The sequence below is a fragment of the Pristiophorus japonicus genome, chromosome 26 (assembly GCF_044704955.1).
Source record: "Pristiophorus japonicus isolate sPriJap1 chromosome 26, sPriJap1.hap1, whole genome shotgun sequence".
Lineage (NCBI taxonomy): Eukaryota > Metazoa > Chordata > Chondrichthyes > Pristiophoridae > Pristiophorus > Pristiophorus japonicus.
Genome location: NC_092002.1, coordinates 10,124,595 through 10,146,834, shown reverse-complemented (window position 1 = coordinate 10,146,834; position 22,240 = coordinate 10,124,595). Strand labels below are relative to the sequence as shown.

Genomic DNA, 22,240 nt, shown 5'->3' with positions numbered 1-22,240 from the left:
TAATCTATCACCATTCAGATAATAATCTAATTTCCTGTTTTTGCAACCAAAGTGGATAACCTCACATTTATCCACATTATACTGCATCTGCCATGCATTTGCCCATTCACCTAACCCCTGCAGCCTCCTAGCATCCGTTCTCGCAGCTCGCCCTGCCACCCAGCTTCGTGTCATCTGCAAACTTGGAGATATTACATTCAATTCCTTCGTCTAAAATCATGAATGTATATTGTAAAGAGCTGGGGTCCGGTCCCAGCACTGAACCCTGCTCGGTCCTAAATGGCTTACTCCTTATCCTTAAAGACTGTGACCCCCCCCTGACTCTGGACTTCCCCAACATCGGGAACATCTAGCCTGTCCGATCCCGTCGGAATGTTACACGTTTCTATGAGATCCCCTCTCATTCTTCTAAACTCCAGTGAACACAAGCCTGGTCGATCCAGTCATATGTCAGTCCCGCTCAGGAAAAGAGTTGCGGGAGTGGGAATGGTGAAAGAGTTGGGAAGTGAATGGGTGGCCATCCTGATCACATGAGAGTGGCTGGCTTCGGAGGGGGCGGGGCCAGCCCAGCGTCACGTGGTGTGACGTCACGGAGACTTGCTGTGTTTCAATGTTAGCGCAGGTCTCGCTACAATGTACCAGGGTTCGGACTGATTGTGATTCATCCTCAGATATACAGCAACTGTACTGAATCGCCCCTCTCCCCTAAAACCTGAGTCTCATCGCCCTGCCCTCGACTCCCCTCCCCTCTCCCAGAAAGAAAACCTCTCTCTTTATCTAGATATATTTATATATAAAGCGAGCCTCCTCCAGTTAAAAGCCCCCCCAACCTCCTTCCAACCCCCCCCCTCCCCAAAAAAAGGCAAGAGCCACGAGAAAGGGGATATCATCTCACTGCCCCTCTCTCTTTCTCTGCTTTCTCCTCTCTCTTTCTCTTTGCTTTCTCCTCTTCCCCCCCCCCCCCCCCACCCCCGAGATTGTTTTAAAATGATGGCCTCTATGCAGCAGAATGGAACTCATATAGAACTCGATCCCCCAGACTCCAGGAAAAGACCACTCGAAGCTCCTATAGATGCCGGCAGCACAAAGCGGACCAACACAGGAGGTGAGCAGGAATATTACATCTTCTTCTTCTGTAAGCCGGGCGCGTAATTCATCAGGAGATGGGATGGGGGGGGAAGTGAATGCTTGAAACCCAAGCGAAATGACAGGTCCTCGAATCATTTTAATATATTAACAACAAACCAGAAAAAACGAGAACTCCCAGCTATTAGAAACATTGTATTCGAGAGCGAGAGAGAGAGAGATAGACAACTTGGGAAAGCCTTCAGTCAGTTCCAGACTGAAATTGAAAAAAATGGCTTGAAATTGACACTGCAGGTTTCTGGTCTCTGCATTTTTTTCCTGTTCTTGTGTTCATGTATTTGTTTATTCGCGGTCTGCACATGCAAATAAAGAGGGACTTGTCTTGCTCGAGTTCCCCTCCTTTTATAAGGAACAGCGTACAGTACTTCTTACAAGCGAGACCCCATCGCAACTTCACAGAATTCCGGCGACTGCACATATAATTATCGCCACACCATTTTTAAAGCGTGTATTCTGTTTTTAAACTGATATCGTTGTTGGGGTTTTTTTTTTGCATAAGCAAACCCTCACTGGAAGTGTTCAATACAAACCCCCCCCCCCCTCCCCCTCCCTCTCCCTCTCCCCCAGTAATGCGAATTCAGCATTACTCCCCCAGCTATCGACTTGTCAGAATAATATAATATAATGGAGAAAAATAATGTACATTTGCATTTTGGGGGGGGGGGGTTAAAAAAAAATGCAGATTTTTTTCCGAGCTCCCTCTCTACAATTGCACGTTTTGTGATTTTGCAAAAGCCCGTTGCTTATATTTTTTCCCCCAAAACAATTGTCTTAAGGCGAGCAAAGAGATTGTCAGTGCGTGCAAATTAGAATGCTAAACACGTTGGAGACGGCATGAAGGTGGTATGGAGCTGGTCGCAGTTAGATTCTGTGATTGGATCCCGGTACAGTGCATTTAAATCGTGCTTGTGGCTGGAATCAGGAAATTCGGATAATGAGAGTGAATGAAGAAGTGATTGGATACAGTACAATCTTTCAACGTGGATCACAGCACTATGCATGCCCCAGGTAGGAGTTTCTGCAGAAAATCCGCTGTGATTTTTCTGATTTCAGCTGATGCGGAGAAGGATTTAGCAAAAGAGAGTTGGAGACCATTTCGGAATCCCTTTTTTTTAAATTAAAAACCCTTCAATCTCTCTCTGAAGGACCATTTAAAAAAAAAACATTTCTTGTATTTGTTAGTGTTTTTAAAAAATATATATATTTATCTCAATTTGAATTTTCAGGATTTTATTGCACATTGACGCATGTTTGAATTCTTACATTTTTTTTCCAAATTGTATATGGGTGCAAAGGTAGGTTGTGGCTCACAGGAGGAAAAAAAATCCTTCAAATAGCAATGAATTCATCCATAATTTTAATATGTCAGGATTGTATTTAGGAGGTGAGGATAGATTCGATAGGGATGCGGAGATGATGATTTGAATGGCTGGTTTTTCAATGTGAGGTATAGCCCTTTTGCATATATGGTGCAAAGACACCTAGGGCTGGAAGCAAGGGTTTTAAACGGTGCTGGATAGATCTTGAGTTGATGTTGCCTTAAGATTGAAGGTGGAATTTATTGTGAAAACTGATTGTGGATATCTTGCTGGGTAATGTTCCTTTTAATCGAGAAGTGACATCAATTGTGGTTGAAGCCTTAAACCTGACTTGGGTACCAGATGTGATGGTGTGGTGCGGGGGGTGTATGTGGGCAGAGGTGGTGTGTGGGGCTGAAGGATGTCGATGAGCAGCTTAAATCTCTGGTGAAGGTTGAAGCCGTCTGCAAAATGCTTTGGGATCTTTCATTTCTGCCCCCTTGCCCCTCTCTCTTAAAAGTTAGCACGCCATTTACCTGCCCAGCCGCCATTAGCATTTTATTCCACATTGCCTGCAGAGCAGTCTGCTTTGCTCATTGGGCATCCCTTTTGCAGCTACAGTGATGCTCCTGGGCTGAACCGGCATCGGGTGTCCTCCTGTGATATGGGTTGGCGATCCCTCTTTCCCCATAACCCATCCCCTTTAGCCCCCAAGGCAGTCGGGTGACAATTGTAGCCATTTCGAAGCGCAGGTCTGGAGTTTAGAAGAATGAGGTAATCTCATTGAAATGTGCGAAATTCCTACAGGGCTTGACAGGGTAGATGCAGGGAGGATGTTTCTCCCCCCCCCCCCCCGGGCTGGGGAGTCGCGAACCAGGGGTCACACAGTCTCAGAATAAGGGGTCGGCCTTTTAGGACTGAGAGGGGGCGAAATTGCTTCACTCAGAAGGGTGGTGAATCTTTGGAATTCTCTACCTGTGGAGGCTCAGTCGTTGAGTGTATTCAAGACCGAGATCAATAGATTTTTTGGGATATTAAGGGATAATGCAGGCAAGTGGAGTTGAGGTAGATCAGCCATGATCGTATCGAATGGCGGAGCAGGCTCGAGGGGCCGAATGGCCTGCTCCTGCTCCTAATTCTTATGTAGGTCATGTAAGAGTGGGATTAGGGGGCACTGTGGGTGTCACCTCCTGACTGATGGGGTTAACCTGCCCTCTGCCAGCTGATGGGGGTCTCACATGAAGAGAGTTGAGGCTACCTCAATCCAATTCCTAGTGGATTTGAGGAGGGGGGCGGGGGGGGGGGGTGCGTGGATGGGAGCCCAAAAAACCGCCCCCTTGTTGGCCACTTTGAAGACCTGACTAGACATGTGTCCTCAAGAGGCCCTGGCTGTGATGCAGGGGCTTTGGGAGCCAATGGGACCTCGGCAACAGCTGTCACCACCGACAAGTGAAGCAGAGGGCAGATTTACCAGGATGTTGCCAGGACTGGAGAATTTTATCTATCAGGAAAGAATAGATAGGAACAGGGGAGGCTGAGGGGGAGACCTTATTGAGGTGTCTAAAATTACGAGGGGCCTGGATAGAGTGGATAGGACGGACCTGTTTCCCTTAGCAGAGAGGTCAACAACCAGGGGGCATCGATTTAAAGTAATTGGGGGCAGGTTTAGAGGGGATTTGAGGGTAAATTTCTTCACCCAGAGGGTGGTGGGGGTCTGGGGCAGAACCCACTGCCTGAAAGGGTGGTAGGGGCAGAAACCCTCACCACAGTGAAAAAGTACTTGGATGTGCACTTGAAGTGCCGTAACCTGCAGGGCTACGGACCGAGAGCGGGAAAGTGGGATTAGGCTGGGTGGCTCTTGATTGGCCGGCACAGACACGATGGGCCGAAATGGCCTCCTTCTGTGCCGTGAATTTCTGTGAGGAGGAGCAGTGTGCCTCTAATTTGCAGGGCGTGGGGCCAACCTCACCACTTCATCTTCCACTCCCTCTATTGAAGACCATCATCTCCTCGTCGGGGGTTCCATGGGTACTGGCAGACATCCTACAGCTCGATCGTCGCAGGTGGAAGCCATTCAGCCCATCCTGCCTGTGCCCTCCCATCAGCCCAACGTCCCCTGCTCTTTGCCCCTAGCCCACCAATTCTTTTCCTTTTCAAGTCTTTATCCAGTTGTCCTTTTGGAAAATTACTACTGAATCTGCTTCCAACACCCTGTTGGGTAATGCGTTCCAGATCAGAACTGGCTATTTATTTTTCATGTGATTGGATATATACTAGAAAAGGAAACCTTTTCAGGGCTTTGGGGGCGGGGGGGAGGGGGAAGAGCAATGGGGGGCGGGGCGGGGGGGGAGGGAGCGGGGGACTAATTGGAGAGCTCTTTCAGAGAGCCGGCATAGACTCGATGGGCCGAATGGCCTCCCTCTGTGCTTAAGATTCTGTGTGTTGGCTTTGATTGAAGCCTGTTCAACTGTAATGGGTAGTGGGTGGGGGTTAGGGGTGTGGGTGGGGGGGAAAAGAAAGACTTGCATTTCTATAGCGCCTTTCCTGACCACCGGACGTCTCAAAGCGCTTTACAGCCAATGAAGTACTTTTGGAGTGTAGTCACTGTTGTAATGTGGGAAACGCGGCAGCCAATTTGCGCACAGCAAGCTCCCACAAACAGCAATGTGATAATGACCAGATAATCTGTTTTTGCGATGTTGATTGAGGGATAAATATTGGCCCCAGGACTCCGGGGATAACTCCCCCTGCTCTTCTTCAAAATAGTGGCCATGGGATTTTTTACGTCCGCCTGAGAGAGCAGACGGGGCCTCGGTTTAACGTCTCATCCAAAAGACGGCACCTCCGACAGTGCGGTGCTCCCTCAGCACTGCACTGGGAGTGTCAGCCTGGATTTATGTGCTCAAGTTCCTGGAGTGGGAACCCACAACCTTTTGACTCAGAGGCGAGGGTGCTACCCACTGAGTCATGGCTGACACTGGGGAGGGGAGGGGGAGAGGGAGTTCGGGGGAGGGGAAGAGGGAGTTCGGGAGGGTGGATGAATGGAGAGGGGGGGGGTTCGAGGAAGGGAGGGGGAGTTTGGGGGTGGGTGGAGGGGTTTCGAGGAAGGGAGAGGGAGTTTCGGGGTGGGTGGAGGGGAGGGGCTTCAGGGGAAGGAGAAGGAGGGTGGGGAGGGAGGAAGGAGCGGGGGTTCAGGAGGGTGGATGGATGTAGAGGAGGGAGAGGGGGTTCGGGGGAGGAGGGAGAGGGGGTTCGGGGGAGGGGGTTTGGGGGGAGGAGGGAGAGGAAGTTCGGGAGAGTGGGGGGAGGGGAAGGGAGGAGGGGGGGTTTGGGGGTCGGAGGGTGGGGGAGGAGGAGGGAGAGGGGGTTCGAGGGTGGGGGAGGTGCTTCGGGGGAGGGAAAAGGGTGGAGAGGGGGTTCAGGAGAGGGGGCGGGGTAGCAATCATCACATCCAATCTGATATCCTCATCTGAGGTATGCTTACTGATGATCAGGGCCGGGAACCCTAGCGATTGCTCACCCTCCTGGGCCAGGGAGGCTGAGTGCCCCACCAGTGTGCCAGTCGAGGTCGCCTAGCTCCGCTCACTCTGAACATTGACTGTAACCCTCCGACATCTCTATGTTTCTATGTTTCTATGTTTCTATCTCTGCACTCTTCCAATTCCGGCCTCTTGCCTATCCCCAATCATCGCCCCACCATTGGCGGCCGTGCCTTCAGTTTCAGCTAAGCTCTGGAATTCCCCCCCCTTAACCTTTCCGCCTCCCTCTCCTCCTCTTAAGACCCTCCTTAAACCTTTGACCGAGCTTTTGGTCGCCTGTCCTAATGTCAGCTTATGTGACTTGGTGTCACGTTCAGTTGATAACGCACCTGTGAAGCGCCTTGGGACATTTTGCAACGTTACAGGTGCTATATAAATACAAGTTGTTGTTTGGCTTTGAATGACACTGGGTAGCGCCTTTACTTACGAAACTATCAAGTGCATTGTCACATCTCTCGGGATGTCCCATGTAAAAGTCGGATGGAGAGATGGTGAAAGATAAACTGCTAGAGCCTAGTTTTTAGTTGCTTACAAACCTTTCTTTACAGAGGTACACATTATATACTCTGCACCCAAGATAAGCTTGTTACCCTTCCGTCTGTGTCTGTGTCTGTGTCTGTGTGTGTGTGTTATATATATTTACATATTTACATTTCTATAGCCAATGAAGTACTTTTGGAGTGTAGTCACTGTTGTAATGTGGGAAACGCGGCAGCCAACTTGCGCACAGCAAACTCCCACAAACAGCAAAGTGATAATGACCCAGTTACTGTCTTTGTTATGTTGATTGAGGGATAAATATTGGCCAGGACACCAGGGATAGCTCCCCTGCTCCTCTTCGCAATAGTGCCATGGGATCTTTTACGTCCACCTGAAAGGACAGACACGCCTCGGTTTAACTGTCTTATCCTAAAGACGGCACCTCCGACAGTGCGGCGCTCCCTCAGCGCTGCACTGGGAGCGTCAACTTGGATTTTTGTGCTCAAGTCCCTGGAGTGGGTCTTGAACCCACAACTTTCTGTCTCCGAGGTGTACGACCCACTGAGCCGCAGCTGACACAGTTGACACCCCAAAAGTATGGCACATACCGAAAAATTATTTTTGAAGTGCAGCCAGTGTTACTTTTTGAAATGCATGTGGTGGCCATTTTATGCACAGTAAGGTCCCACAATTGAGGTCAATCACTAGGTAAGCTATTCTCGTCCTGCTGTTGGTTGAGGTAGAATGATGAACCGGGAACTGGCAGAACTCCCCTGCTCCTCTTCAAATAGTGCAATGGGATCTTTTAACAGCTACTGGGTCATGGCTGAGGTTTAGGTGGTGAACTTTAGCCTTAGTGGTTGAGCGTTTGTGGCCTTGGGCCTTCACCGGAAGGCCTCGAGTCCTGTGGTGGCCTCAGCAAGTGAGCGTTTCATCAGCTGACCCTCTGGATGGGACTTGCTGTGTGATAGAACGGTAGTTAATGTTGGAGGGGAGGGGAGGGGGAGGTCGGGCAGATGCCAGAGTAATGTTGACCATAAGCTGATATGAAGGAAGGTTGAGCAGGTTGGGCCTGTACACATTGGAGTTTAGAGGACTAAGAGGTGATATTAAACGTATAAGATTCTGAGGGTAGATGCAGAGAGGATGTTTTCCCTCGTGGGGGAATCCAGAACTAGGGGGAATAGTTTCAGAATAAGGGGTCGCCCATTTAAAACTGAGATGAGGAGGAATTTCTTCTCTCTGAGGGCCGTGAATCTGTGGAATTCTCTGCCCCAGAGAGCTGTGGAGGCTGGGTCACTGAATATATTTAAGGCGGAGATATTTTTGAATGATAAGGGAGTCAAGGGTTATGGGGAGCGGGCGGGGAAGTGGAGTTGAGGCTAAGATCAGATCAGCCTTGATCTTAGTGAACAACGGAGCAGGCTCGAGGGGCCGAATTTTTTTTATTTTTTTTTTATTTTTAAATTCGTAGCCAATCTTTCCAATTCTTTGTCAAATCACAAACGCCAGAGGTCACCTTGCACACATCAAGGATCACTCTGCGCCAATGCTCTTAGCCAAAAGGCCGAGAGCCACTGCACCGTTCCTGGAAGTACTGCAATACCAGGTTCGTGCCATGGAGGTGGATGGGTCAGGCCCCCCACACACCTCCGTGGAGGTGGATGGGTCAATCCACCCCACCCACTCGAGGGGCCGAATGACCGACTCCTGCTCCTATTTCTTATAGAAACATAGAAAATAGGTGCAGGAGCAGGCCATTTGGCCCTTCGAGCCTGCACCACCATTCAATAAGATCATGGCTGATCATTCACCTCAGTACCCCTTTCCTGCTTTCTCTCCATACCCCTTGATCCCTTTAGCCCTAAGGGCCACATCTAACTCCACCTTGAATATATCCAATGAACTGGCATCAACAGCTCTCTGCGGTAGGGAATTCCACAGGTTAATAATTCTCTGAGTGAAGAGGTTTCTCCTCATCTCGGTCCTAAATGGCTTACCCCTTATCCTTGGACTGTGACCCCTGGTTCTGGAACTTCCCCAACATCGGGAACATTCTTCCTGCATCTAACCTGTCCAGTCCCGTCAGATATTTTCTTAGAATGTTGAACCAGAGAGAAGTTCCCAGCTCTTCTTCAAATAGTGCAATGGGATCTTTTAACAGCTACTGGGCCATGGCTGAGGTTTACATGGTGGACCTTAGCCTGATGGCTCTGTAGTGGTTGAGCGTTTGTGCCCTTGGAAGGCCTCGAGTCCCGTGGTGGTCTCGGCAAGTGAGCGTTTCATCAGCTGGCCCTCTGGATGGGACTTGCTGTGTGATAGAACGGTAGTCAACGTTGGGGGTGGGGGAAATAAATCCATGGTTGGCGCCCAACTAGCCTGTATTGGAATGGGCAGCCGCCAGTAGGCTGAATTGAATATATTTAAAGTGGAGATAGATTCTTGAAGGACAAGGGGAGTCCAGGGATATGGGGAACGGGCGGGGAAGTGGAGCTGAGGCCAAGATCAGATCAGCCATGATCTTATTGAATGGCGGAGCAGGCTCGAGGGGCCGAATGGCCGACTCCTGCTCCTCGTTCTTATGGGCAAGATCTAATGAAAATGCTTCACACGGGGACAAGCCAGGAAGAGGGACTATTAGTGCGAGAGATCTGGGGGCCCTGACTGACAGTAAATTGAAGCCATCGCAGCAATGCTCGGTGGCCGTGAGCAAAGCAAATCATGTTGGGATGTCTTGAAATGTCAATATTGAGCGCAACCAGTGAGGTAATCTGCCCCTCGATAAGTCAGTCAAGCGTCAGCACTTGAGCACGTTGTGTGCATGTTCTGGTCACCGTGCTTTACTAATATTGCGGCGATTGAGGGGTGAGCACCCAGAATGAGTGAGGGGATGGAGGGACTGGATTAGGCCGAGCCATTATGTAACTTGGGCCTGTTCTCGCTGGGAAAGAGAAGGTTGCGAAGTGATATGATTGCTGGTTTTAAGGATCCTAAAGGGACTAAATAATACTGACCGTTGAAGGCCTGTTTCACCTTGTCCAGAACAGTAGAACCAGATGACACTGACTGCGCTTGAAGGGGGTAAACTCAAAACTAATCTGCAGAAACTATATTTCAGTGAACGAGTGGACAATCGATTGAACATGCTCCCTAGGGAGACGCTGCAAGCAAGCAGTATTTTTTTTAGATTCGTTCCTGGGATGTGGGCGTCGCTGGCAAGGCCGGCATTTATCGCCCATCCCTAATTGCCCCTTGAGAAGGTGGTGGTGAGCCGCCTTCTTGAACCGCTGCAGTCCGTGTGGTGAAGGTGCTCCCACAGTGCTGTTAGGGAGGAAGTTCCAGGATTGTGACCCAGCGACGATGAAGGAACGGCCGATATATTTCCAAGTCCGGATGGTGTGTGACCGGGAGGGGAACGTGGAGGTGGTGGTGTTCCCATGCGCCTGCTGCCCTTGTCCTTCTAGGGGGTAGAGGTCGCGGGTTTGGGAGGTGCTGCCGAAGAAGACTTGGCGAGTTGCTGCAGTGCATCTTGTAGACGGTGCACACTGCAGCCAGGGGGCGCCGGTGGTGGAGGGAGTGAGTGTTGAAGGTGGTGGGTAGCGTGCCGATCAAACGGGCTGCTTTGTCCTGGATGGTGTCGAGCTTCTTGAGTGTTGTTGGAGCTGCAACTCATCCAGGCAAGTGGAGAGTGTTCCATCACACTCCTGACTGGTGCCTTGTAGATAAAGGCTTTGGGGAGTCAGGAGGTGGGACACTCGCCGTAGAATACCCAGTATTAATTCGTCCATATGCAAATTAGATGGATTCCTTTCAGGAAGTGATATTTTAGGATATCGTATCGAGTAATTTGGGAAGATGACGTGTGGTGACTGCAGCATGGTCGGGAGGGAGGGGTGAATTTGGACCCATGAATTCCCAAAGATCTCCACCACTTTCTCTGCCTCATGTCTGGGCCTGTTGTAAAAAGAAAAACTTGCAATTATATAGGGCCTTTCATGACAACTGGATGTCTCAAAGCGCTTTACAGCCAATGAAGCACTTTTGGAGCGAAGTCACTGTTGTAATGTGGGAAACGTGGCAACCAATTTGCGCACAGCAAGCTCCCACAAACAGCAATGTGATAATGACCCAGATAATCTGTGTTTGTTATGTTGATTGAGGGATAAATATTGGCCCCAGGACACCGGGGAGAACTCCCCCTGCTCTTCGAAATAATGCCACGGGATCTTTTACGTCCACCTGAGAGAGCAGACGGGGTCTCGGTTTAACGTCTCACCCGAAAGACGGCACCTCCGACAGTGCGGCGCTCCCTCAGCACTGCACTGGGTGTGTCGGCCTGGATTTATTGTGCTCAAGTCTCTGGAGAGGGACTCGAACCCACAACCTCCTGACTCCGAGGCGGGAGTGCTGCCCCCTGAGCCACGGCTGACCATTGTCGAGCAATTGACGGAGATTGGTCGCTGCGATTGGTCAACAGCCCCATTGTCCGTGCATCACGCGACTCCCGGGCCGGGGGCGAACGAGATGGGCACTTTGATCTTTTCTCGTCGAGCAATCCCAAAGGAAAAGGTGGAGCTATACAGACTTGTGTTTTAGTGCGTGGCGGCATTTCTCCGGACACCCCAGGGTATCTCGCATTCAAACAAAATCATTTTGAAGTGCAGCCGCAATTGCGACGGAAATGCCTATGTATGCACGGCAAGATCTCACGAGCCGGAGCCAGGCAAATGACCTGTTACGCCTCATTTTTTTTTTTTCCCTTTCTGCTGAGGTTGGACAATTGCCCTGCGGGGCCAGGAAAATTCCTGCCACTCGTCAAATCGTGCCGTGGGATCCGTGGTGACTGTGCTGTCAACTGAGCCAAGCTGACTCACCGGGCCAACAGCTCATACTTTTGCAAAGAATGAATGTGGGAAGGGTGGGTGGGCGTGACGGGAAAAAGGGGAAGATCGGAATCCCAACCCACCTCATCAAAACTTCCAACAGGAAACTCCTGAAATATCCAAGCAAGATCATTCACAAGAAATAGGAGCAGGAGGAGGCCATACGGCCCCTCGAGCCTGCTCCGCCATTCGATAAAATCACGGCTGATCTTCGACCTCAACTCCACTTTCCCGCCCGATCCCCATATCCCTTAGAGTTCAAAAATCTATCGATCTCCGCCTTGAATATACTCAACGACTCTGCGACCACAGGTCTCTGGGGCAGAGAATTCCAAAGATTCACCATCCTCTGAGTGAAGAAAATCCTCCTTAAATGGCCGACCCCTTATCCTGAGAATGTGACCCCTGGTTCTAGATTCCCCAGCCCGGGGGAAACAACCTCTCAGCACCTACCCTGTCAATCCCCCCTCAGAACCTTGTATGTTTCAATGAGATCACCTCTCATTCATCTAAACTCCAGAGAGGAAAGGCCCATTCTACAAAATCTCTTCTCATAGGACAACCCTCTCATCCCAGGGATCAATCCAGTGAACCTTCGTTGCATCACTTCCAAGGCAAGTATATCCTTCCTTCGATAAGGAGACCAAAGTTGTGCACAGTACTCCAGGTGTGGTCTCACCAAGGCCCTGTAAGGGGTGTCGCAGTTGTGTGGGGCAGACTGGCTGGGCCGGGTGCTCTTTACCTGTCCGTCATTGTTCATTGTTCGTGGGTTTATATTTAACCTTCAGGGCTGCTGACCGAGGGCCGTGTGGCTCTTTGTCGGCCGGCGTGGACACGATGGGCCGTAATGGCCTCCTTCTGCGCTGTAAACTTCTATGTTTCCATGTACAGTTGTAGCAAGACTTCTTTACTCTTGTGCCCCAACCCCCTTGCAATAAAGGACAACATGTTATTTGCCTTCCTTACTGCTTGCTGTACCTACATGCTCGCTTGCTGTGTATCTTGCACAAGGGACACCCAAATCTCTCTCAACACCAACATTTAAAAGCTTCTCACCATTTTTAAAAAAAAGTGTTTTTCTATTTTTTCTACCAAAGTGAATAACTTCACATTTCCCTACATTAAACTCCATTATTCCCATTTTTTACTCTCAAGTCGGAACTGGGGTCTGAATGAGCTGCTGTATGTTGACGTATCCAATAGGATGGAATCAATGGGCTCATAAGAACATACAAAACAGTAGCAGGAGTCGGCCATTCGACCTTTCAAGCCTGCCCCGCCATTTAATAGGACCCTGGATGATCTTCGACCTCAACTCTATCTTTCTGCATTATCTTCAAAATCCTTGGTTCCCTTAATCAATCTGTTGATCTTTGTCTTGAATATAAAGAAAGACTTGCATTTATATAGCACCTTTCACGACCACCAGACATCTCAAAGCACTTTACAGCCAATGAAGTACTTTTTGGAGTGCAGTCGCTGTTGTAATGTGGGAAACGCGGCAGCCAATTTGTGCACAGCAAGCTCCCACAAACAGCACTGTGATGATGATCAGATCATCTGTTTGTTTTTGCGATGTTGATTGAGGGATAAACATTGGTCCCAGGACACTGAGGATAATTCCCCCTGGCTCCTCTTCGAAATTGTGCCGTGGGATCTTTTACGTCCCCCTGAGAGAGCAGACGGGGCCTCGGTTTAACGTCTCATCCGAAAGACGGCACCTCAGACAGTGCGGCGCTCCCTCAGCACTGCACTGGGAGCATCAGCCTGCATTTTTGTGCTCAAGTCTCAAGTGGGATTTGAACCAACAACCTTCGGACTCGGAGGCGAGGGTGCGACCCACTGAGCCACAGGCGCTATATAAATGGCAGTTGTTGTTGCAGTGGGGTAGATTGCAATTATCTGCTCCTCGTTTGGTTTGAGTCGATGTCTGTTGTACTTCAGAACATTCCGATGCCAAAATACAAAGAGGGGGGAGGAGAGAGAGGGGTGTTGAACTCCTACGCTGGAGGGAATTATGCTACCTTGGTCAGACCCCACCTGGAGTAACTGCGTTCAGTTCTGGGCTCCACACCTCCGGAAGGTTATAGTCGCCTCTGATGCACCAGAATGATAAAGATTGGGGCTTCGCACCATTGCAAGCCATTGTGCATTTCTTGTTGTCTGACCAACTGAGTGTTTGCAACATTTTGGGGTTTTTCTGCTTTATAGTATTGGCGGGTTTATGCATTTATATAGTGCCTTTTACATAGGAACTGGTCCCTAGCAGGTTGGACTCAATGGGAATAATCCTTGGAGGAGCTGTCCCATCAAACACTCCCAGGACAGGTACAGCACGGGGTTAGATACAGAGTAAAGCTCCCTCTACACTGTCCCATCAAATACTCCCAGGGCAGGTACAGCACGGGGTTAGATACAAAGTAAAGCTCCCTCTACACTGTCCCATCAAATACTCCCAGGGCAGGTACAGCACGGGGTTAGATACAGAGTAAAGCTCCCTCTACACTGTCCCATCAAACACTCCCAGGGCAGGTACAGCACGGGGTTAGATACAGAGTAAAGCTTCCCTCTACACTGTCCCATCAAACACTCCCAGGGCAGGTACAGCATGGGGTTAGATACAGAGTAAAGCTCCCTCTACACTGTCCCATCAAACACTCCCAGGGCAGGTACAGCACGGGGTTAGATACAGAGTAAAGCTTCCCTCTACACTGTCCCATCAAACACTCCCAGGGCAGGTACAGCACGGGGTTAGATACAGAGTAAAGCTCCCTCTACACTGTCCCATCAAACACTCCCAGGGCAGGTACAGCATGGGGTTAGATACAGAGTAAAGCTCCCTCTACACTGTCCCATCAAACACTCCCAGGGCAGGTACAGCACGGGGTTAGATACAGAGTAAAGCTCCCTCTCCACTGTCCAATCAAACACTCCCAGGTAGAGCACGGATTAGATGCAGAGTAAAGCTTCCCTCTACACTGTCCTGCCTGTTGTCAAGGGGAAGAGAGTACCCCTTACTGTGGCAGTATATTTCCATTTCAGATAATGTTGTGTTTGAGTGAGATGGTCAGTTACTAATGATTTGTGCGAGGGTTCGTGAGTTGAGTGGGTCGGGGTGAAGTTTACAATATAGCTCTCCCAGCACAGAACTCCATGGGGCAGAAACCGGCCATTCGGCCCAGTCGGTCCCTGCCAGTGTTTAGGCTCCGATCGAGCCTCCTCGCATCATTTAAAATGTACCCCATGATTTTTGCAAGACATATTCCTTGCAAAGAGTATTCTTTATCCAAAAAGTGGAACTCGCTACTACGTGGAATCATTTGAGGCGAAGGCTGTAGATGTATTTAAGGGGAAGCTGGATAAACACGAAAGGAATCGATGGGTGAGATGGAGTAGGGTGGGAGGAGGCTCGTGTGGAGCACAGATTAGATGGGCCGAATGGCCTGTTTCGTCAATGTAGATTCTGTGTAATATGCATCAACTAAGCAGAATTATTTTCTTGCGACATGCAGTGTTGGTGAATTTGGATTTTACTCAGACTGGTAAGAGCGGGGCTGGAGATGGCTCCCTCTCTCTGCCGGTGTAGAGTTTCCTGCTGCTTTGTGCTCCCATTGTTTGCCTTGAGACACGCACTTGTGGGCATGTTCTAAAAATAATTGCACTTGAGTTGGGTCCGCCCCGGACCTGTGGCTTTGGGAGGGATCCATTGTGTCACCTCGGAGTCCCTGCATTCTCTATAAACAAACACATTGGGAAAAGCAGGTAACAGCACAATGTGAGACCTTGGCAAGGGGTCCGATCCACCAGGATTGTATACTGTGGGAGTGAATGGGAAGGGGTTGGGTCCATTGGGATTCTGTACAGTGGGAGTGAATGGGAAGGGGTTTGGGTCCATTGGGATTCTGTATAGTGGGGGTGAATGGGAAGGGATTGGGCCCATTGGGATTGTGTACAATGGGAGTGAATCGGAAGGGGTTTGAGTCCATTTGGATTCTGTACAGTGGGAGTGAATGGGAAGGGCTCTGGTCCATTGGGATTGTGTACAGTGGGAGTGAATGGGAAGGAATATGGGTCCATTGGGATTCTGTACAATGGGAGTGAATGGGAAGGGGTTTGGGTCCATTGGGATTCTGTACAGTGGGAGCGAATGGGAAGGGGTTTGGGTCCACTGGGATTCTGTACAGTGGGAGTGAATGGGAAGGGGTTTGGGTCTAATGGGAGTGAATGGGAAGGGGTTTGGTCCATTGGGATTGTGTACAATGGGAGTGAATGGGAAGGGGTTTGGTCCATTGGGATTGTGTACAATGGGAGTGAATGGGAAGGGGTTTGGGTCTAGTGGGAGTGAATGGGAAGGGGTTTGGGTCCAGTGGGAGTGAATGGGAAGGGGTTTGGTCCATTGGGATTGTGTACAATGGGAGTGAATGGGAAGGGGTTTGGTCCATTGGGATTGTGTACAATGGGAGTGAATGGGAAGGGGTTTGGTCCATTGGGATTGTGTACAATGGGTCTAGTGGGAGTGAATGGGAAGGGGTTTGGTTCATTGGGATTGTGTACAATGGGAGTGAATGGGAAGGGGTTTGGTCCATTGGGATTCTGTACAATGGGAGTGAATGGGAAGGGGTTTGGTCCATTGGGATTGTGTACAATGGGAGTGAATGGGAAGGGGTTTGGGTCTAGTGGGAGTGAATGGGAAGGGGTTTGGTTCATTGGGATTGTGTACAATGGGAGTGAATGGGAAGGGGTTTGGTCCATTGGGATTCAGGTTTGGTGCCAGTTACGGGTCAATCTGGGTGAGCATGATACCACACACTGATATCTACCTGCAGGTCAGAGGTTCACAGTTGAAATCAGAATGTTCCACTTTCCAGCAATCTTGAGATCCTGCACCAGTCTCGTCTGTCGCTCAGTTGCTGGGACGAGAACGTTTCATGTCATGCGCCTGAGCTGGTTAGAAGAGGTTTGATGGAGTGAGCAGCCTTTTGGGGTGGTGGGCCGAAGAGGAATTGAAAATTGAGGGGAGGCGAAGTACAAGAATCTGATCAGCAATCCTGCTCACTCCAAACCTTGAACGCTTCTCTCTGCAATCTTTTGTGTCTTTCTCTCTCTCATCGATCGTCCTTCTCCTGAACTCCCAAGTATGTGTTCTTTTTCAAAAATATACTTTATTCATAAAATTGTTGCCAAAATCCATTACATTACTTTTCAAGGTACATTACAAAACAGTCCACAAATCACATTATATGTAGCACAATGCAGATGAAAACAGTGTACAGTACACTATTTATACCAACAGATCATAGAAACATAGAAAATAGGTGCAGGAGCAGGCCATTCAGCCCTTCTAGCCTGCACCGCCATTCAATGAGTTCATGGCTGAACATGAAACTTCAGTACCCCCTTCCTGCTTTCTCGCCATACCCCTTGATCTCCCGAGTAGTAAGGACTTCATCTAACTCCCTTTTGAATATATTTAGTGAATTGGCCTCAACTACTTTCTGTGGTAGAGAATTCCACAGGTTCACCACTCTCTGGGTGAAGAAGTTTCTCCTCATCTCGGTCCTAAATGGCTTACCCCTTATCCTCAGACTGTGACCCCTGGTTCTGGACTTCCCCAACATCGGGAACATTCTTCCTGCATCCAACCTGTCCAAACCCGTCAGAATTTTAAACGTTTCTATGAGGTCCCCGCTCACTCTTCTGAACTCCAGAAAATGTTTTCATACAGCCGGGGGGTTTTTACATTGGTTCCTACCCCTCGGTGTACAGTGGTGGAAGGCCCTTAAGCTGTGACCCTTCCCCATCGTGCCCTTGTGGCATCTACAGTGAGCTTTAGTGTGTCCCTCAGCGTGTAATCCTGGACCTTGGATTGCACCAATCTGCAACGCTCGGTGTGGACAGCTTGCTCTGGAAGACCAACAGGTTTCGGGTCGACCAAAGTGCGTCTTTCGCTGAGTTGCTGGTCTTTGCAGTAGCAGTTGATGTCTGTCTCGGTATGTGTCCCTGGGAACAATCCGTAGAGCACGGAGTTCCTGTGTTGCCGAGCTGCTCGGGATGATCCCGCGACAGCCACCACAGCGTCTCTTGCCAGGCCTTCCTTGCAACGGCAGATTCCAGAACCGCGTACAGGTCGAGCGTCCAAGTTCCGGAATGATCCGGGCTCCGGACCGATTGGTGGCAGGGTCGTCCGGAATCCGGACCCTCCGACCTCGGGCCTTGCCTCCACTCGCCTCGCCACCGCTGGCCCTTACCTCGGGGCCTCCTCACCGGCCCGCCCGAACACCACATGGGCCACGGGACCCACCGGCCCGAACAGCACCACGGGACCCGCCTGACAACCTCCTGGACAGGGCCAGCGACCGAACAGCTCCTCGGAGAGCAAACCCCTCCCCCCCCCCTTTCTGACGTTCCGAAATCCGGAAATACCAGAACCTGGGCTCGGGGGTTTCCGGATTCGTGTCGTGACGTTCCAAAGTCCGGAAAAACGCGATCCTGAGGGTTTCGGATTTGGGACGCTGCAACTGTATATGTTGTATTACAGACTCTGCCTCTTCCCTGCTTTCCGACACTACCTCCGTCATTTTAACCCTAATCTGGAACTCTCGTCCCCCAAAAGTTGTGGTATCTGGGGGTCAATTGGAAAATTACAACCCTGCGATCGATGGATTCTTGTTCAGCAAGGGCATTAAAGGTTACGGAACCGAGGCGAGTCGATGGAGTTAAGGGACAGATCAGCCATGATTTCGTTGGCACTATTTCGAAGAAGAGCAGAGGAAGTTCTCCCCGGTGTCCTGGGCTCAGTGTTTCTCCCTCAATCAACGTCACTCAAACAGATTATCCGGTCATTAACACGTTGCTGCTTGTGGGAGCTTGCTGTGCACAAATTGGCTGCCGCCTTTCTCACCATTCCAACAGTGACTACGCTTAAAATACTTCATTGGCTGCAAAGCACTCTGGGACTTTCAGTGGTCGTGAGAGGAGCTATATAAATGCAAGGCTTTTCATTGGATGGTGGAACGGGCTGAATGGCCTGCTCCTGTTGTGCAAACTACCCGGCGGGATACTGAGTGGACTGGGTCTAGCGCTCGTTTTCCACCCCATTTGCAGTTAACGGAAAGTAAAACCCGGCGGGGTTATGAAGCGGGCAGGCGATCTGCTCCTGTCTCATCCTAACAGGAGGGTTAGGTTTAAATGATTTCGCCCCCAACCACCCCCTCATTTTTTTCCTTAGCCTTCAACACTGTGGAACTCCTCGCCTCCCCTCAATCGCCCTCTCCGCCGGCGAACTGCCTTTTTACAATGCTCCGCCACTCCCCGAAGTAGTTTGCCTTCTCACCCGCCTCGTTCGGTCTCGACAAGGCACCGCTTGGCAAGGAGGCCGCAGATTTTCAGTTTCCGTGGCCGGACTGATGAATTCGTGGAATATCGCTCCAAAAATAACAACGAATTTGATCCAATCGGGCACCAGAAATCAATGGTCCGACGACAGGAAGAATTACAGAGCGCGATCCCAAAAACTCTGGGGTTTTTAAAAGAAAGAATCCCACATAATTAAGAACTGAGTGAAACAGTGGTACTGACGACCTTGCATTTATATAGCGCCTTTTTAATGTCGTAAAACGTCCCAAGGCGCTTCACAGGAGGGTTATCAGTCACCGAGCCATACAAGGTGACATCGGGTCAGGGCTTGGTCAAAGAGGGAGGTTTTCATAAGAACATAAGAAATAGGAGCAGGAGTAGGCCATACGGCCCCTCGAGCCTGCTCCGCCATTTAATAAGATCACGGCTGATCTGATCATGGACTCAGCTCCACTTCCCCGCCCGCTCCCCATAACCCTTTACTCCCTTATCGCTCAAAAATCTGTCTATGTCTGCCTTAAATATATTCAATGACCCAGCCTCCACAGCTCTCTGGGGCAGAGAATTCCACAGCTTTACAACCCTCAAAAGAAATTTCTCCTCGTCTCAGTTTTAAATGGGCGGCAGCTTATTCTGAGACTACGTCCCCTAGTTTTAGTTTCCCCTATGAGTGGAAATATCCTCTCTGCATCCACCTTGTCGAGCCCTCTCATTATCTTATACATTTCAATAAGATCACCTCTCATTCTTCTGAATTCCAATGAGTAGAGGCCCAACCCCCTCATCCCTGGAATCAACCGAGTGAACCTTCTCTGAACTACCTCCAAAGCAAGTATATCCTTCCTTTAAATACGGAGACCAAAACTCTACCAGTACTCCAGGTGTGGCCTCACCATACCCTGTACAGTTGTAGCAGGACTTCTCTGCTTTTATACTCTATCCCCCTTGCAATAAAGGCCAACATTTCATTTGCCTTCCTGATTACTTGCTGTACCTGCAGACTAACTTTTTGTGTTTCATGCACAAGGGCCCCCAGGTCCCGCTGTACTGCAGCACTTTGCAATTTTTCTCCATTTTAAATTATCATTTGCTTTTCTATTATTTCTGCCAAAAGTGGAAGGAGTGTCTTCAAGGAGGAAAGAGAGGTGGAGAGGGTTAGGGAGGGAATTCCAGAGCTTGGGGCCCCGGGCAGCTGAAGGCACGGCCACCGATGGTGGGGTGATGAAATTCAGGGATCGACAAGGGTTTGAGGGAGGGAGGGAGGGAGGAGGTGACCGATGGACGGACGGAGGGAGGGAGGGAGCGCATTTTACTTTCTCATCTCCGTTTCTCAACTTGAAAGAAATGACACAACATTTGCAGCACTCAGCCATCCAGTGACATACACATCTGAAACAGATTCGTGGCATTGTTGCACTCCTAAATACCTCCAATAAAGTTTTGGGCTAGCTACAATGTCTGTGTTAGAGAGTTTGTGTGGTCCAATGGCATAAATATTTTATTAACTGGGATGTTTCATTGTAAACACTAACCATATTAGAAAATCAATTTAATAATTAATTATTCCCATCTTTCTTGTGATGTGAAAAAGGTTCAGAGCGAACGTTGAACAGGCCTCAGGGAAAGTGCAGAAGCATTTTAGATTATAGAATTATTATTAACTGGCCTTCACAATTTGGCCGCCTCAAATTCTGGCCTCTTGAACATCATCATAATCGCTCAACTATCAGCAGCCGTGCCTTCAGCTGCCTGGGCCCCAAGCTCTGGAACTCCCTCCCTAAGCCTCTCCACCTCTCTACCTCTCTTTCCTCCTTTTAAGACGCTCCTTAAAACCTCCCTCTTTGACCAAGCTTTTGGTCATCTGCCTTAATTCCTTCTGTGGCTCGGTGTCAAATTTATCTGTTTATCTGCAACACTGTTGTGAAGCGTCTTGGGATGTTTTTACTACGTTAAAGGCGCTATATAAATACAAGTTATTATTCATGGCTGGCTAGGCACTATTGGCTATCAAGGAATATGTGACAAAAGCAAAATACTGCGGATGCTGGAATCTGGAATAAAAAAACAGAAAAATGCTGGAAATCTCAGTGGGTCAGGCAGCATCTGTGGAGCAGAGTTAACTTTGCGGGTCGAAAAGCTTAAACTGATGACTTTCCTGACAGGGTAGATGCTGAGAGTTTGTTTCCCCCTGGGCCGCAGCGTCTAGAACCGGGGGCCACAGTCTCGGGACAAGGGGTCGGCCATTTAAGACAGAGGTGAGGAGGAATTTCTTCACTCTGAGTTGAAAATCTTTGGAATTCTCTGCCCCAGAGGGCTGTGGATGCTGAGTCTCTGAATATATTCAAGGCAGAGAGCGATAAATTTTTGGACTGTACGAGAATTGATGGATATGGGGAGCGGGCGGGGAAGTGGAGTTGAGGCCAAGGTCAGATCAGCCGTGATCTTATTGAGTGGTGGAGCGGGCTCGAGGGGCCGAATGGCCGACTCCTGCTCCTAATTCTTATGTTCTTATAAACCCACGTAGGTCAATAAGTACAGAGGTGATGGCCTTCCTCTCTTCCTTAAGACCCTCCTTCATCATCCTAGACGGTCCCTCGAATGAGGATGGCTTGCTTCCACAAGAGTTCACAGATGTTTCAATGAAGGACCCGATGTTCCAGTCCTGAACTCCAAGGGTGGAAGATGCCTGTGCGTGGATTTTTTTAACGTGGGGTGGCCGTTGCACACCAGCCACCACACGGGGCTTGACAGAGCTAGGCCTTGGTCCAGTGGCAAGGGTTAACCAGGACGACTGGAGACCAGCTCTGCAGCACAGACCTAGTGCGCGCGAATATCGCACAGTGTGGGCTGGGCCCGTGCTGCCCCCTGGACCCTCGGCTCTTCTGGGCCCTGTACCCTCACTCGTCACACTTTAGCCCGCGATGTCCCAGGGTCCGGCGCTCCAGCTCCATTTATAGCGCCAACCTGCGGTGGCGTTCACACAGGTCGGGGCGGCCCACAATGTCAAAAACCCTTGTGTTCAATACCTTCCACGGCCTCCCCCCCCCCCCCCCCCCCCCCCCACCCGACATCCATGATCCTTGTCCCTCGCGTTCTCCGCTCCACCATTGGCGCCTGGTTCTTCAACCGCCCTGTCGCCTTCCGCTTGCTCACCACCCTCCTCCTCCGCCTCGTGTCTGGGGTCTGTTGCAGACGAATCGATGAGCGATTTAATCGCCCGTGATTGGCCAACAACTCCCATTCTCGGGTGGTGGCCAATTGGACAAGATCCAGGGTTGCATCATCCCTGGAGCCTCAGCACAAGCCGGCGCTTACAAGGGAGGGTAGGAGAGGAGAGGAAATTTGGAAGGGAGAAGATCAGCTTTCGTGCCTTCCTTCTGTCATCAGACTGTCTTTGGGGTCAATTCTTCAGTTAATCCGCTGTGCAATGCTCCGGGTCGATTTTATTTGGGACGCTACATAAATGAAAGTTGTTGTTGTCGTCGTCATGCGCCAACCAGATTGGTAGCAAGCGAACTAAATGGACCTTGGTCCTTTT

At 49.9% G+C, this 22,240-nt stretch overlaps 1 protein-coding gene across 1 annotated transcript in view; it reads left to right on the top strand.

The window, feature by feature from the left end:
• The first annotated feature begins 617 nt into the window (after window positions 1-617).
• Window positions 618-22,240, top strand: part of LOC139239037 (RNA-binding protein Nova-1-like) — a 59,009-nt gene continuing 37,386 nt past the window's right edge. The window contains exons 1-2 of the mRNA XM_070867542.1: window positions 618-1,135; window positions 2,200-2,219. Of these exons, the coding sequence (XP_070723643.1) occupies window positions 988-1,135; window positions 2,200-2,219 (168 nt within the window). The 5' untranslated portion in view covers window positions 618-987. The remainder of the gene's footprint in view (window positions 1,136-2,199; window positions 2,220-22,240) is intronic.